Source organism: Saccopteryx bilineata, chromosome 12 (genome assembly GCF_036850765.1).
Source record: "Saccopteryx bilineata isolate mSacBil1 chromosome 12, mSacBil1_pri_phased_curated, whole genome shotgun sequence".
NCBI classification, from domain to species: Eukaryota; Metazoa; Chordata; class Mammalia; order Chiroptera; family Emballonuridae; genus Saccopteryx; species Saccopteryx bilineata.
In genome coordinates this window covers 51,415,548-51,432,515 of record NC_089501.1, presented here as the reverse complement: position 1 = coordinate 51,432,515, position 16,968 = coordinate 51,415,548, and the positions used below count along the sequence as shown (strand labels likewise).

The 16,968-nt window shown below is 48.2% G+C and overlaps 1 protein-coding gene across 2 annotated transcripts in view; it reads right to left on the bottom strand.

The window, feature by feature from the left end:
• The window catches only part of FNDC1 (fibronectin type III domain containing 1), a 96,718-nt gene that overhangs the window by 18,894 nt on the left and 60,856 nt on the right, over positions 1-16,968 (bottom strand). Inside the window, exons 11-15 of one of the 2 annotated variants that reach the window (XM_066247691.1) lie at positions 13,125-15,662; positions 10,757-10,857; positions 8,703-8,814; positions 7,380-7,799; positions 1,018-1,086 (exon numbers count right to left, since the gene is read on the bottom strand). In XM_066247691.1, coding sequence (XP_066103788.1) covers positions 1,018-1,086; positions 7,380-7,799; positions 8,703-8,814; positions 10,757-10,857; positions 13,125-15,662 — 3,240 coding nt within the window. The remainder of the gene's footprint in view (positions 1-1,017; positions 1,087-7,379; positions 7,800-8,702; positions 8,815-10,756; positions 10,858-13,124; positions 15,663-16,968) is intronic. The other variant, XM_066247693.1, reaches the window with a different exon arrangement.

Below are 16,968 nucleotides of genomic sequence, written 5' to 3'. Positions count from 1 at the left end.
CCTTCCCACCTCTCAATAAAAAAAAATGATCATCTTTGGGCTTTTATTCTGGGGAAGAGGTGGGATTAATTCTAAGAGAAATAATCCTTTAACATTTAAAAAAAGAAAATAGAACCCTGCTCCCTTTTCAACTGCTCAAAGACAGATAGGTGCATGGTATTTTCAAGGGTGCTATGAAATCTTCCTTTGCTCTCTGACATCTGATGTTTTTCTTTAAGGTCCGTTTTTGTTTGAAAGATTAAACCAACACATCAAATTTTATTACAATGACATCAAAGGTGACACTACTTCCACACTTGTGACTTAAGACCATTGGGAGCTACAAATACGGCAGCAGGTGGCAAGGTGAAGTACAGAAGTGAGGACCTTGTGAGTACCACAGGCTGGCACTCGGGTGGGGACAAGATGCCCACGGGAACTTCTCCAGCTGCAGAGGCCACTTATAAAACACAGGGAAGAGTCACAGGGTCGTAAGCATGTCGGCACCGTGAGTTACCATTCACAGAGAAACAGTTCCAGATGCTACCCAGGGCGTTCTGTATCCTTAATCTCATAAGCTTACCCTTACTTAAAAAGATTCTATGATTTTAAAAAAAGACATCTGTAGCATTGAATTTTCAGTGTAATTTTAAAATGAAGGAAAAAAAAAAAGGGGAAGAATGAGAAAAGCCAAAAGGGGAAGCTGAGATGCTAGTTTGGCAGAGCGTGGCGGAGGGGGTCTCCAACCTGGCCGCTCCTAACTTTCTGGAGGAAGGAGGGCTGGAAGGGAGGAGTGGGATGGGAGCCCAGGGTGCCTGACTGGAAGCTGCATTTTCAGTCAAGCACGCCTTTCCTTTGGATCAAATATGTTCTGGGGGGAACTCAGAAGCCTGGATACAAGCACCTTCCCTGAGCATGGCCATCCAGCCCAGCGTTCTGAAGGAAACTGCAGTTCAGATCACCCACTGAGTGACTACAATAAGATCCTCCCATTAGGAAAGAAATTGTCCAAACAACATGCTTAAAATCAGTGAGTACCTCCGTCATAGACAACGTAGGCCTCCTCCGTGGGTATGGCCGTGTCGGTCTCCAATCCTGAGAAATCGTCTGGCGAAGGAGGAGGGGGAAGAGGGTCACCACCTGCCCCGCTCTCTTCCCCACTGTCTCAGAGTTGTGTCCGGGGCACGAGGTGCATTCCCCCTTGGCAGGTTCATGGGGAATGAAGTTCAAGTCCTCAAAGCCAGGCCCCCTGTGCTTGCTTAGAAGGATAGGCATCCACACTGGGCAGAGCCCAGACCGCCTCCCCTTCGTGCTCCGGACAGGGCACTCGGACGCCCCTGCCATCAGAGGGCAGTCCCTGCCCAGCGTCCTGGTCCTCCAGCACAGCGAGCTCTTTCTGACCCGGTCCTGCCGCCGCAGCGCCCTCAGCCCACGAGCCCAGGCGGCTCCCCGCATGCTGGGGAAGGTCCCCTGGCCCACCCTGTTACAGGCCTGAGAACAAGCATTCTCAGGAGGCAGCAGGGACTCTGGGAAGAGAGTGGGCATCTGGTTCTCAGCTGTGCTCCACCAGCGAGCTCACCGCACCTTCCTTCTTTCCACTCCCTCCTGCCTCTCGCATGTTCTAGAAGCAGAGTGATTTCCTGCCTCCCCTACATTCTGACTTTGCAGACCACACCGACGGGAGTTCCCTGTGCTTTACCAGCCCTCTAACCTCTCATCCCCGCCCCCCGACTCAGGAGATAAACTTGGGCTAATCAGACTTCTTAACTTGCAGATGAAGGATGTTATTTCCAAATAACATCCCAATGATTACAAAGTTCTCTTTACAAACAGGGTTGGGCTTTTCGTACAAAGCCACCGGATCTATTATAACTGAACAATTACCTTTTAGAGGCAATATAAAGAATTTCATATGTGGTTTTTTCCCCCAGGTCTTCCAGGAAGCCCTAATTATAGGAACCATTATTAAAATGGCCACCTTAATGATGGAACTGATATTATGAGCACAGGTAACAACGTGTTTAAGCCAGGTGAGTGATTTACACGGAAAATCTCAGTTTTGCCCCCATTATCTGGGTGTTTGGAGCAGAGGTCTTTTTGAGAAGGTGCAAGCAAATCAGTGTATTATTTCTCTACTTGGAGGGGGGATGCTGATGCAGTTAAAGGAAGAGAATGTCTCTCTGTAGCTGATAAAATCTGAGGCAAAAAATGTTCTAACTCAGAAAACCACAGAAGCATCTCTCTGACTTCCTTTGGCCTGAAGCCCACGGTGGTTATATAGAACTCTAAACTCAGTGCGCCCTGGAAAGCGTAGGGGCTGGGCAGCCAGGGAGGAATGACAACCGGGCATCAGATACCGTCCGGGCATCAGGCACCTGCACCACGACACTGTCTGGGTTCATCCTCACAGAAGAGCCTTAAGCTACCCGCACGGGCTTCTACCCACTTTGTGAGCAGGACACCAAGCCTTCATGGTGTGCCTGGTGCCACACAGCTGGCGAAGGACAGAGCTCAGCTGAACTTCAACCTCAAACCCTCAGATTCCAAGCACTGCGCACTTTATCTGTCATAAAACTGCCTCCGCTTTTCAAAACTTAAACAGTAAAATTTCTTACAAACCTTCAGGTGCTCTATTTTGAGCCCAGTTTGGGTACCACCATGAATATAACGGCGCCAAAACAAACCCCACCAGCAGAGGGCGCTGGCGGCCTCGCACTGGCTCTCCGCTCTCCCGAGGAAGACGGTGCCAAGCCCGAAGCCGCCAGGGCCCTGTGAGATGCCCAGCACCCACTTTCCCATCACGGGGTAACACTGAGCGCGTTCTGATGGGGCCCGTGAACGTCCTCAAGAGAGAAGTGGCAACTTATCCAACCTCATGGGCCACAACAGTCATTGCACGAAAAGCTATTAAGACATTATTTTTCCTTCGGTCATGCCAATGTCAGCAGCCCCGGATCCAAGAGGAATTGCTTCTGGGCTGGCGGCTCCAGTCAGGCCATTTTCAGGTTCACAACACCTAACGTCTGGGGTTATCCTGCTGTTGTTTCCTGGAACACCGGTTTCTTCCCCTCGTCAACGGGACTGTTAAGAGCATAGTCTTGTCTTTCCTCATTTCCGTTCAGATCCGTTTCTTTTCACTGTTATGTTTGGCCAGGTCAAAAATGAATAAATGGTACAATTTTTGCATCTCAGAGTGAATGAGAGAAGGGTTTCCTTGGTGGGTTCCGGGGGTTAACTCCTGGAGGGGCTGAAATTCCTGGATGTGGCAGCGGGTCCCAGAGATGATGCCTTTTCACCTGCACACGGGGTCACTTCTCACTCTGAGGGACAGTTAAGTCTTCCAGCAAGAGTAAACATAGTTCTGGGTAAGTTAGTACTTCTTCTTTTTAAAAGACCAAATAAAGTCAGGCAGATTTTTCTAAAATAGCACCTTCTTGACTCCAAATAAAAGTTACTTCCAAGATATAATGAGTGCATTATATTTACAATTTGTTTTTAAAGCGGACCATCAGAATTTGCCCCATCTGAATGAAGGCCTTTTACACCATTTGGAACCACATGCAACTGGATGTTCTGTAAGCCAATCTTGCATCAATGTCAAAAGTTTCTCCTTCTTCACAGGAAAGTAACTGTCAGCCACCGACCACGGTGATATGGTTTATTCTCTTGAGTGGTTCACTCAATTAGTCATAAAAAAAATGAGTGTAAAATATCACCAAAATATTAGGGCCTTCGCTCCTGAGATAGTTTTTAAAAACTAGAAAAATTGTTCTCAGTGGAAGTTCAGAGAGGAGGTGAGTGACAGCCACTGGGGACCCAAAGATCTCTGCAAAGTGCACGGCTGGTCCAGCTCGAGCGGATTTTAATTATTCTCTCTGTCCTTCTGCCTTGAGAGGGCGTGGGGCCATCCATAACGACGGAGGTTCTTCTGAGACAGGCCCACGGCCGTGTCACAGGTGGCTGAAGGTGCTCAGCTTGGGCGTCATCCCATTTCCGAACATGCGTGACCTCCTCAGGTCCGCCGTGGAAACGGAACCTGCACGGCAAGGGTCACTGGCTTTGACTTCTTAGTCAGAACACGGAGAATGCCGGTAGCTGAAGGTCCTGCTTAGGAACCCGTAGGTGAGGGGTCATGTGCCCAGAGGAGAAAGACAGGAAGACACTCTCTCTACTGCAAGGACTTCGTTATCTTATGGAGAAGTCAGAGCATGCAAAAAGTGTCTGTGTGCGTGTAAGCGTGTGTGTGTGTGTGTGTGTGTGTGTGGAAGAGAGGGCAGGAGAGGGGGAAAGCCACAACACAGTGGAAACAAGCGTGTAATGGGCACCTATGCCCCCAGGAAGATACACTCAGGGTGGCGTCCTTAACAAATGCCAAAGTACATAAATGCACTCCAAATACTGAAATGACCAAACGATACAAGGTTATTTATAGAACCTTACTTTAAAGCAGTGTTTTAAAGGAGAAAAGGGGGCACATGTTTTAACCAGGGGAGCCAAGACTTTGAGATGTGAAAAGATGATTTTAAAATCGGAAGGCTAGAAACTAAATTCTAGGATGTTGGCAATGGCGCATTATGACAAATGTCGACCAGATGAGGGCTGGGTGGGGGGCGAGGGCTTGCAAGAACAGCTGTTTATTCACAGATCACTAATGCCGGTTCTAGATCATAACTACTACGATAATAAACATATCTGGCTACCAGGCTGCAAAGTGCCACGGGCAACGCCGCTTGGTAAACACTGGTTGTGCACACATGGACCCCAGGCCCTGGGAGTGTACACTGTGGACGGAACTAAACTAAACACAACACAAGAGCAGGAGAGCAACCCCGACCTGGGGGCAGAGGCAGCGGCCAGGAGCTGTGCCACGGGCGGTTTGCAGAGTCAGGGGACCTAGACTATCCCTCTGCCAACATCAGAGCCTCTCCCTAAAGCCTCACTCCGCTCTGAGGGTCACTTACAGAGTGTGCTGGCACACCAAGGCCACTGCAAGGTGTTCAACCGAGAAATGGCAAACTACTGTATTTTATAGACAACAGATAGGATTTTCGAGAGTAATCTTGATGCTGACTTTCAGATTGCAGTTGACCCTTGGACAACACAGGAGTCAGGGGTATTGAGCACCTACACAGTCAAGAATCCAAGTATAAGTTCTGACTCCCCCAAAACTTAACTACTAATCGCCTACTGTTGACCGGAAGCCTTATCAATAACATGAACGGTTGATGAACACGTTTTGTAGGTTATATATATGATACACTGCATTCTTGCAATAAAGTAAGCTGGAGAAGAAATTGTTATTAAGAAAGCCATGGTCCCAGTTGGGCAAAGCATCAGCCCCAGACGGGGGTTGCCAGGTGGATCCCGGTCAGGGGGCATGTGGGAGTCTGTCTATCTCTCCTCCTCTGACTTAAAAAAATTTTTTTTAATCATAAGAAAAATATATTTCCATTTATGATTGAAAAAAAGTCTGCATATAAGTGGATCTGTGTACTCAAATGCGTGTTGTTCAAGGGTCAACTATATATATATTTTAAATAATGAATTATACTATATGATAATGCTGTTCAAAGAAGATATTTTCTTTTCCTTAAATTTAATTTTTTTCCCCCAGGATTTTGTATTGATTTGTACTTATTTTGAAAATGCTGCCTAGAGGCATGTTATCAGAAACACTTGGATACAAGGGAATCAGGACAATGGACAAGGGTGAAGAAAATACATACACACAGGGTGGGCAAAAGTAGGTTTACAGTTGTAATACAAATAATAATACAAGACTAAACTCTGTTTCGTGGACTCACCACTATAAACCTACTTTTGTCCACGCCTGTAGATATACCATGATTCAGAAAAGAAAAGGAGAAAAAAAATGCCAAGAAAAACCTTGACTTTTCATGCCAAATAAAAGGCCAAAATAACAAAGTATATGAAAAGAACATCTCTAAAGCCTACATAAAAGCAGACAAAAGAAAATGCGAAATATTAATAATAATAGTAATTAGAGCAAAATCCAAAATAGTCACTCTTCCGTTTACAACTAATTATTAAGTAAACATTTATTCTAATCGTAGTTCAATTAAAAAAAAAAAAACGAACTTGTTCATATACGCAGAAGAGGTCAAGGAAAGTACATCATACGTTCGTACCGGAAATCCAAAGGTGCTTGTATTCCCTGGGCAAACAGACAGGGTGGGACCTGTCTTTCCGACGCAACTCCTGCTCAGTATGTTTCCTTGCTCTCTGGCGTGGATTTTTTAGATGTGTAAAATATTCCTGTTTATGTGGAACTTGTTCAGAAAAGACAGACTTCAGATGGGATTCCCATCTCTATGGCATTCAGGGGCATGCTGGCGGGGCTTCGGACGGTCATCAATGCCGTGTGAGAACTCTGGGCCTGCGAACGATTCCTGAAACGGGTGTCCTCACTCTGCCTTAGCTTAGAAAGACGTGAGCTTTACAGCCGCCACCGCCATCCACTTCAGCCCGAGGGAGAGACGAGGAGTTCGCCTCCTCCAAGCCCGACGTGATGCAGGGTGACCTCTTCCAAAGCAGCTGGAACGGGGACTCCGCTGCCAAGATGACGATGTCCCAGCTCCACCACGATCTGGTGAAGGTGTCCTAGCTCCATTCTTTCGGGGAGCAGGCCGTTCTCAGAAGGAAGACAGGGCAAGGGCAAGGGCAGCCCTGACTGGGGACCCCAAACATGGACATGGTACAGCCCCCTCCCCCACCAGTGGAAAGTCCCTGATGCTGATCAGGAGTGTCTGTGGCCAAACATGCCTGGGAAACACAGCTTTTCTTAGAAATTCACTGGAAGACCATTCAGTGACCCAAATGATCTAGCAGTGAGAACTGCATTCAGCTCGGTTTAAATCACATAGCTAATCACAGGACCTTTAAATGTGTAAATAATATAGATTCTATCTACCTTCCTATCTAGCTAGCTATCATCTATCTATCTATCATCTATCTATCTATCTATCTATTATCTATCTATCTATCTATCTATCTATCTATCTATCTATCTATCTATCTATCTAATACCCAGTGGGCCACACTTTGGAAATGCTGGTTGAAACTATATAATAATGTCCCATGTTTTAGCTAACTTTTCGACTTGGGTTTTGGAAAGGGTCACCAGATAACGCGCAGGATGCCCAGAAACACTTGAATTTTAGGTAAATGGCAAGTGACTTTTCATGTCCCGTGCGCTATTTCTATTTGCTAAATCTGTCTACCCCAGCTGTGAGACGGCACTGTGGAGAGCAAACCTTGTAGGGTGAGAAAGACCCCTCGCTTCTGTCTATCGCAGACCTCCCCCTGTCCCCACACCTTCAGACCGCCCCTGAACTGCAGCATGCTGGTTACGTGGGCGCCGTTCGAATAAAGACGCTTACCTTCTTCAGGGTAGCACTCCGGGACCCCTCGCGAGCCCATCAGCAGGTTGCCATCTTCGTCGTGACGCTCCAGGGTCCCAGGGGGGCAGGTGGGGAGGGGGGTGGGGGGCTCGGGGGTGGTCGTGGTGGTGGCTGTCTGTGTGGTGGTTCGGACGGTGGTCGTCGGACGCCTGGTGGTGGTCGTTTGGCGGGTGGTGGTCCTGGGCCGTAGGGTGGTCGTGGTGGGCCGGGGGGTCGTGGTGGGTCTCGCAGTTGTGGTAGGGGCGCGGGTGGTGGTTCTGACGACCTCCAAGCCTACCAGGGGCTTCCCTCCGAGACTCAGAATGGGCTTATCCTGGGCACTGGCCAGGGGTTTGCCGTGCCGCCCCTGCCCGAAGAGGGGGAGCCCGTCGGGGCTCACCACAGGCGTCCCTCCCAGATCTGAAACAAAATCAGATACGGTCTGTGTAGGGAGGGGCCGCAAGCAGGGGAAGGACGGGCAAGTAGAAAGTGTCTTCTCAGACTTATGTATTCTCATATTTTAATCAGTAAGAAGGCAGAGAAATAATTAAAACGGTATCAGCTGAGGTAGAAATCCCTGCCGCTACCCAGAAATGTCTGGACTCGCGATACTGTCCACTATGCTGTGCTGCCTGACCGAAATCGATGACTTCTTCATCAGTACGCCCCACTGCCCTGAAATAACTCAGTCTTTAGTAAGGAAGGAACGCGTTCCTCTTTCTTATTCTTACACCTAAGGAGGAAAAGTGTTACGTTGGACCAGGGGTGGCACATATTTTCTGTAAAACACCGGTGAGGAAACACCTTCAGTCTTATGGGCCAGCCAGCATCTGTTGCAACTACTCAGCTCTGCATTGCTGGGAAAAAGGCCACAGGCAGTACAGACAGATAGCGTTTCCGTGTTCTGATAAACCTGTGTGTGGGCATGCTGACATGCGAATTTCATACAATTTCTGCATGTCACAAATATTAGTATTCTTTGATTATTTTTGCAATCATTTAAAAAATGTAAAAATTCTTCTGAGCTCACAGGCCATACAAAAAACAGACAGCTGATGGGCGGGGGTGGGGGGTGGCCTGTGGGTAGTAGTTTGCCAACTCCTGCTCTAGGCTGCCAACTTCTGGAACAAAGTTGAGTGCCACCTCTTCTAAAAGGGTGGATTCTGTTGAAAGAATTACTGGCATTTATATCAGGGAAAAAGCCCATGGCCAAAAGTAACTGGACCCAGGGCACCCATTCAAAATCGGGAGAGGAGGAAAAGACATTGTTATTCGACAGCTAAGTCAGGACACTGTCGTTCCTTAAAAGCCATCCTCACTTACCCACAATGGTGCGACCGTCTCCTCCAAGTTTAACCCGAAGAGGGTTGCCATGGGAATCCTGGAGGTACCTCCCTTCTGCGTTCAATACTAACCCACGGTCGAGATCCACCACCTAGACCCACGACACAGATGAGAGACTAGATTGGACATTTCAGACATTCACACCGATCCAACTACAGGGACACATGCGTGAAGCTTCCACAGAAGGAAACCCAAAGGTGGGTAGAAAACATTTTTGTCAGCATCCTTTAGAAGGTTTAATAAGAATAAAGTGTAAACGGCCATATTTTGTATTATAATTGCTTGCCCATGCAGTAGGTAAAGTGCTTTAAGTTTCTCAAATACATAAAAGATGTTCAAAATACTTTGTACCACTTAGTAAGTTGTGTGTGGTGCTGAAAAGCAGGAAACGACCTGCGTGTCCACTGATGGGGGGCAGAGAGGAAATGCTTCAAGGCACATCCTGACAGTGGAGTACTACACAGCCAGCAGAAAGGATTTAGAAACTGCACATATATTGGCATATTCTGATACAAACTGAGATTGCAGGGCTCAAAACAGAGTAATTTGTCTCTATAAGCTTAAAATGGCAGAGAGAAAAAATAATCTAGAAGAATGTATCCCAAATGGTTGACATGATTATCTTTGAAAAGTGGTTCGGAATGCTCATTGTCTTTTTCATGTATTTCTGAACTGTTTTTACTTCTTGCAATGAACATGTATTGCGAGTGTATTAAAAACATGAAATGTCTCCATTTTCCTGGTAATGTTAAAAATCAAAGTTGCTCTAACAGAAACAACTTAATTTGGAATTAAATTGCCCAATATAGTATATATAGGCAAAAAAGTTTCTATTCTAGGAAATTATACAACTTAGAAAAGAGGCATTGTTATCTCTGTCAAAGAACAAACTGATACTCCACACTAGTAGTTCTCAAAGTATGGTCCCAGCCCGGCAGACTCAGTGTCACCTGGGAACTTGTCAGATATGCAAATTACCTGGCCGGACCCCAGACTGTGTTCGACAAATCCTCAGTGAGTCTGATGCTCACTAGTGTTTGAGAACCACCACTCTGCACGGTCAGGCCGACAAAGGGCCCCTGCAGGCAGGCCACTTTGTTGTCTCAGTAATTAAAATGAGGCTCCTCGATATAAACTCTACTTTTGAAATCTACCCATAGAGTTCAATTCAAAATTGCTTGCATGACATTTGCTTTAATATGCGCTCTTCCTATAATAAATTTCTATTCCTGTGAGAAAGTATAAGATGCATCTTTAGATTAAGAAATGACAGGACATTTAATGAAGTCCTCCAATATGTTTTTCTAAACCTTATTGTTAAAAAATTGGAAGTGCTGACTGGGCATTCCACCATGATTAATTTTTTGATTCCTTGAAACAGTATTTTAAATCTCTGAACACTGTAAAGTGTTCTACCCATTACTCTCAACCCACCCCAAATCCCTAAACATTTATTCTAACTCTAGGAAGTTAGTCATTTAGCTTAAATGTACATATAATACTAATACTTATTTTTTACTTTAAACAAACAACAATTATTGGGAAATTCAAAAGGGGATCTGATCAAGATTGCCTATTTAATTCAGGTTTTTCTTGTTTGTTCATTTATTCTTACCCTGCTTCCTTTTACAAAGGTTTTGAAACAATGTACAGAAAATTTGTGGCCTATTTAATTAAACAATAAAAAAAATCAGGGGGAAAAACAGAAGTTCATTGAGGGCATCGAGTTCGATGTCACTGTGGTTAGTCCCTACCTTTGTGTGAGCTCCCTAACCAGTCAAGGCAAACAAAAAACAAAAGGCCTTGCCTTATCTTATGACCTATGAGAAGAAAAACTAGTGACTCAGGAGAATCAAAGATTTTTCTGATTGCTGGAAGAAATGTATATATAATATAGCATGTTGACAGATGAGTGGTTAAAACTAGAGAAAAACAAACAAAAAGCCACTTTGTTATTGTTACACAGTATCCACCATTTTCTCCTCTCAACAGCATGAGAACGAGTGAGATGTGTGTAAAGAAGTTTACCCTACCCACTTTGTTCCTTGAGGGCCATTGATAATTCTTTGTCCGCTCGGTTTTCCGTTACTACCAGGCAGTCCTCTCCCTTCTACACTCGGTCTGCCATTGTAACCTACACAGTGCAGGAGAGAAACACAACCTGGTCAAGTCAGCATTCCCGAAAAGCTGGCTTCATATCAGTCTGTAAGTAGTAACACCTCATTTCAAACAGAAACACTAAACAGAATTTTAAGCCAGTAGCTCATGTATATGAGATATTAATCGTCCAAGCTGTCACTTCTACGTGACAACTAGGAATGTCAATCAATAGTAAAGTCACAGTTTTCTGACTGTATTGGGGGAATGGGAGTGTTCAGCATACAGGGGGTCCTCAGGTTACGACACAGTTCTATTCCTACAACAGTGACATAAACCCTAATTTTTGTTGTAAGTTGACACACACCTTAGCCTACACTTACCTATCCTGACACAGTTGTAAAATCAAAACACAACCAAGCCACGGAAAAAGAATACTGCGTATTCTTCCACCACACGCAACTGTACTAGTTCGCCCTCCGTCCATATGGGGTAAGCCAAAACACTTTTTAAAAGTTTTTATAGGATTGTCGTAAACTCGAAAGGTCATATGCCGAGACTGTCGTAACCTGAGTACCTCCTGTCATTATCCAGATGAAGATTAAAGACCTTAGTAGCTGTTGCTTTATTTTAACCAGTTGGAAGTTGGTGGGGGCAGGGTTGGAAGGATGGAGAAGATGGTCTCTAAAATGTTCTAGCTGCTGTTCTAGCTGCTGTCTTGTTCCCCTCAACAGACTTGCTAAACACAGCAACTCTTTCCCTTCCTCTCAGGTCCCCATTGGCAGGCGCACAGTGCACGTACACAGGGCTGACTCAGAGTTTGGGGGCTCTGTGGGGCTTCGGGGGAGGGGCCTGCGCACAGAGCAAGCCCCTGCCCAGGGAGGGAGGAAGTACAAGGCCCACTGAGTGGCCTTCCGGTTGCTCTTTCTGTCTGCGCCTTTCGCCTGCCCTTCCTCTCCATCTCGCGTCATTTCTCAGCGGCAGTTTGTAGGAGGCTCCGCCAGGAGCACTCTATGGTCGAGCCCCTCTGTGGGCTCGAGTGCTGGGACTTTCTGACAGCGATGTGCAGGTCAGAGACTTATTTCTGTTGCTCAAATAGTCCATGAAAATTAAATATTTACAGAGTACTATGCACAAGGGCATGTGAGTTTTACGTTTATTATCAGGGTCCTAAGCTTGCTTAAAATAGTCAATGGGAAAGTGACCTCGATGTAAAGCATGTGTTCTCTGTCTTTACATTGGGTGAAACTAACAATACCTTGTGCAGATTCACAAATACTTATACATTCGTTCAGAAAAGTTTTATTAAGCCCCGATTTCATGCAAAGACAGTGCAAGGCGCCACTTAACTGAATGCTGACTTACAGGAAATACCTTCGGTTCTGCCCTGAGGCCCGTGTGGACTCCAGCGCACAGTTCACAGCCGTCTAAGTTCTGCCTTCAGTGTAAGTCACACATCTGCCCGTTACAACTCTGTGTGACAAATCATCTTTAACTTGTATTTTTCTACAGGTTTTAAACAACGTTCATGGAGGGCAATGTCTAAGCAATTCATAGCCTAAACATCTGAGTTTGTCTCGTGGCGTATTCAGCGGAGAGTTTTGTATGCAGAATTGACAGTAACATGATCAAGGTACACAAAAAGTACCTAATTTCCTTTTCTTTTTAATTAACTTGAGAGAGAGAGGAAGGGGGGGGGGGGGAGGCGGGAGAAGTGCTGATTTGTTTTCCACTTATTTATGCATTCATTGGTTGTTTTTTGATATGTGCCCTGACTGGGGATTGAACCTGCAACCTTGGTGTATCCAGAGAATGCACTAACCATCTGAGCTACTCGGGCAGGGCCAAGAAGTATCTAATTTTTTACTGCCGTCCCTTAAATGTATGCTGGCAAGCGAACAACGAGAGATAAGCCAAATACAGGAACTGAGTTTGGCATCACGGCTGACAGGCCGTCAAGGGAAGAGCGGACGCGGAGGAATAATACAGAGGGCGGCAGTGGATGGCGGAAGGGCCGAGGGCTCCGCAGCTCAGTGCTGCGATTAGAACTGCAGCTCAGCCGTTCCTGTCTGATTCCGCGCAAGCCAAGCCACACCGATTCCTCAGCGCCAGCCTTCCGTCTAAATAGCGGGAGGGACCCTGCACACCCTCCACGAGGGTGAAGAGGGTAAAGCGCGTGCCGGCTGCAGAGCTGCTAACACAGTGCCTGGGCACAGGGGATGCTCGGTGACATAGAAGTTTCTCAGGAACTGCTATGAGCACTGCTGAAAACCGTAACGACAGTGGGAGTTAAAAACCAAGTACCTTGTCTGACAGGGGATCTCACAGGCTGGCGTGAGAGAGGGTTCCGGAACCGCGAGTTCATCATGCGCTGTCGCAGGGACAGCATGGGGGTGGTGGAGGCGTAGACCGGCGGTGCGCGCGTGGTGTACCGCGGCCGCGCAGGGGCGCCCACCGGGGTGCTGGGGGTGCCCGGGCTGCGGAAGGGGTGTCTAGGTGGAAGGTGCGAGGCTCCTGGGGAGCTGCCTGGAGGAGGAGCATGGTGCTCGGGAGTGGGGTTCTCATCCTGGCGGGAGCTCCCTCCGCGGGGCGCAGGCGCAGTGGCAGGCTCTGTCTCGGCGCTGCTGGAATCCGCGTATTTGCCGACCTTGGAGTCCGAGGAGGACGGCCACTTTGAAACAGAAGAAGACAGTGGGTCCTCATCCTTTCCGCCTTTAAAGAACCCAGTGTCTTCATCCTCCTCCTCAGTGGAGACAGACTGCTGAGATTTAGAGGTCAGGGCCTCCTTTTTGGATGGTGTGGCCTGGAATGCCCCGTCCCTCTTCCCGGCCGCCTGGGGCCCTGCGCGGATGGGGACCCTGGTGCGGGCGTGGGCGTAGGGCCAGCTGGGCCTCGGAGAGGAACCTGGGGCTCTGCGGTGGTGACCGTCGCCTGCGCTTCCTGAGGGAGCCTCCACCTGGCGGTGCTTGGGAAGCGCCAGGGTGGCATCCTTGACCCCGGCCGAATGTGCAGATGCCCGGTCACCTGGGGTCTCTGCTTCTGTGCTGTCGCCGTGGTTTCCACCATATCTGTTCTCGGAATCCTCTTTCTGATTCTCGGGAGACCTAGGGGGCACTCCTCGGGAGCTCCCCGGGAGGGAGGACTGACTGCCTCTGGATGAGTAAGTGTAAGGGTCGGAGGAGGTGCTTTCCCGCAATGCAAGGTGGGGACGCCCAGCTTGGGGGAATGCGGGCTTCTTCCTGGGCGCGCTGGACCCGGGGCGGTGCTGGGACTGCGTGGCGGGCTGCCGGGCGGAGGACAGTTGCATTTTGGGAAAACCCTCCTCCACATCCGAATCCGCGCTCTGTTGCACATCCTGCGCCGCAGGGGACAGAGATTTGTCCTGTAGGTGTGCACCTGTCCGGGTCCCAGCAGATTTGGGGTTTTCTGCCAGCGACTTCTTCCCCTGAAAACTAGTCCCCCTCTGGGGGCCTCTTATATGGTCCACGCCCCGGGCGGGAGACTGCTTGGAGGAGGAGGAGGACACGTGGTCATTCACCACGGTGGCCGGAAGTGGCTTTTCATCGTCTACTTCGCTCTCCTCATCCTGGATACCCAAGCCACGCCTAAGGTCAGAAGCCGGGTGAGAATCCCCCCTCGCGTGAACTCTAGGGGACACGGTGGAGGGCGGGGACCTGGAAGGCTGTAATCGAGGTCCTCGGCCGTTGCCAAACCTGTTTGGGTATCTACCGTGGGAGGCAAAGGGCTTGTTTCTGTGCAAACTGAGATGTCCAGAGACCGGGGTTCCTGCCGGCAGCCGGGTCCGAAGCGTCTGGGCAGTGACCTCTGCCTGCTTCCCTTCTTCGTCTGCATCATTGTCACTATCACCATCAGGGGCATCCACCCTCTCAGGGACGTGTGCCCTTGAGGTAAGATGTGAAGAGACTGAGGAAGACTTGGGAGGGCGTGATGGCGCGTTGGACTTAGCGGCTGGGGCGTCTTGACCATCCTTCCAGCCTCTGGAAAGTGGAGGCCTGGGGTGTGGTTCAGCGGGCTGAAGCCGAGACGGTCCCCCATGGTGTGGAGAAAGTTTTGAGGGTGGACTTTCCTCCCCAGCCTCAGAATGGGGAGCCCTCCGTGCTGGCAAGGCTGGTTTGGCGTGATGGTGCGCCGGGCTTCGGTTGCGCAGGGTGCTGGAGGCCGCCTGGCGGCTGGGCCACAGTGCTGGCCGGGCTGGGGCTGCGCTCTTGGGCCGCAGATGCTCAGAGGAGGCGTCTTTGTGGTGTGGGGAGCCCGCTGCTGGCTCTTCCTCTTCGTCCAGCGAGTCATTGTCAGAAGAGCTGGAAGGCAGGTGGGCCTGGTGGCGTAGACTGCCCTCAGTGGGAGTGTGGGGCACAGAAGAAGCCAAGGCCCACGGGGATGTCCCCAGACGAGGGTGGGAGGGCAGTGAGGAGCCGAACTTATCGACAGTTTCCTTCCTGGGCAGCACTGGTGTTCGGACTCTCACTGGAGTCCTTCCGGAAGCGAGGACTGGGTGGACAGACCTACTTGGTGGCCTCTGCTGTCGCTTCTGGTCTTGGGTCTCAGAGGCTGCCATTGGTGGGTCCCCTTGGGATGCCAGCTCTCCCCTGTCTGTGAGCTCTGTTGACTGGGGTTTCCTGGGCACCCCACCATTGGCGGATATCTTGTTCCTTGAGTCAGGAAGAGGGTTCTTGACATTTCTACTGAGGGGAGAAACAGGCAGGAGCGTGTGTTTGGAGGAAGCAGGAGCTTTGGGAGAGGAAGAGAGAGGCTCTGTGTTTTCAGATTTCCAGTTATCCTCCTTGTCTGTTTTTTGCTGAACGTCAGACTCATCATTTCTGGCTGGAATAGAGTTTAAAGAATTTGCCATGAGAGAAGAAATTCAAAAGCTGTGCAACACAAAATGAACATTAAAGATACCAGTGGAGGCATTTAGAACTAACTGATCATGATAATGGGCAACTTTTCATTCTTTAGAACATGGGACACATTTTCTCAGTTACAGCAATCTCCTTTATAGTCCTCTTTTGTTTTAAGTAAATAGATATAGCTCTAGAAAATATGTGAAGATTAAGTTTCTGTAAAGTGAATTAGGTTATATTTTAGCTTAATATTTGAAGGAATTCTCAAATGAGTACTTTGAAGTCATCCATTGATTTTGCAAAAGCAAGATCTTACATAGGATTTTCTTAATGAAACTTTTTCAGTGTGTTACAAATGCGTTATAACCGTTCTGGACAATGTAGGCAAGACATTCGTGGACACCTGGTATACAATGATATTGAATGATCTCTACTTTTGACGATACAGGGACATAGTGTGTGGCTGGCAAGTGACTTGCGTGGGCAGCAAAACTGTAATTTTTGAGGCATCAAAGAGTGCCTTATTCCCCTAACATGCCATTACTCGCTTTCTCCTTCTCTGTTAAAATCTCTTTAATGATGGGTACATTTGTAATTCCAAAATAGGGCCAAAAATAAAAGGACTCCCGAAGTAGGCAAAACATTAAGTGTGCCCTACAATGTGCCCTGTCTGGAGAGCAGCATTGAGTGAGGAAAGGGATGCTGTCGGGGAGGGGAATTTATGCAGTGAAGGGAGGGAGCAGGCTTCACCTGCTGCAGTTTCTCCCAGGGCAGAACTGTGTGACGCGGGGACACACTGGGGATCCTCACAGTGTCTAATGAAGGAGAGAGCGACCACTCCCGGGATCTGGTGTGAACGTGGGGGAGGAGGAAGGAAATCGCCATCCAAAAAACACCCCTCTCCCCTTGGGGATTTCATTAATGTGCTTGGTTTTGATACTGACCAGCTAAACAAGGTAACTGAAATTCTTCTGAGTAAAGCCGCCCTCCAAAATGATGGGACATAAACTGAACATTTCAAATGCTATCTCAGACACTGAAGGGAGCTAATGACTGAACGTGTCGTATCACACCTGTAAAAATGTTCTTTCCCCGTCAGCACAAACCCCAAACAACACAGCAACACAAGATTAATCACATAACTCATACTTTCCTGTGTCTGTAACATTGTCATGGTAATTAATGTTATTTGCAGTTGGTAACCTTTTAGTTTTTGGGGAGACTGACTTCTAAGATATCTTAGAAATCACTGTGAGGACTTAGCCCCAAAAGAGCGACAGAGGGGC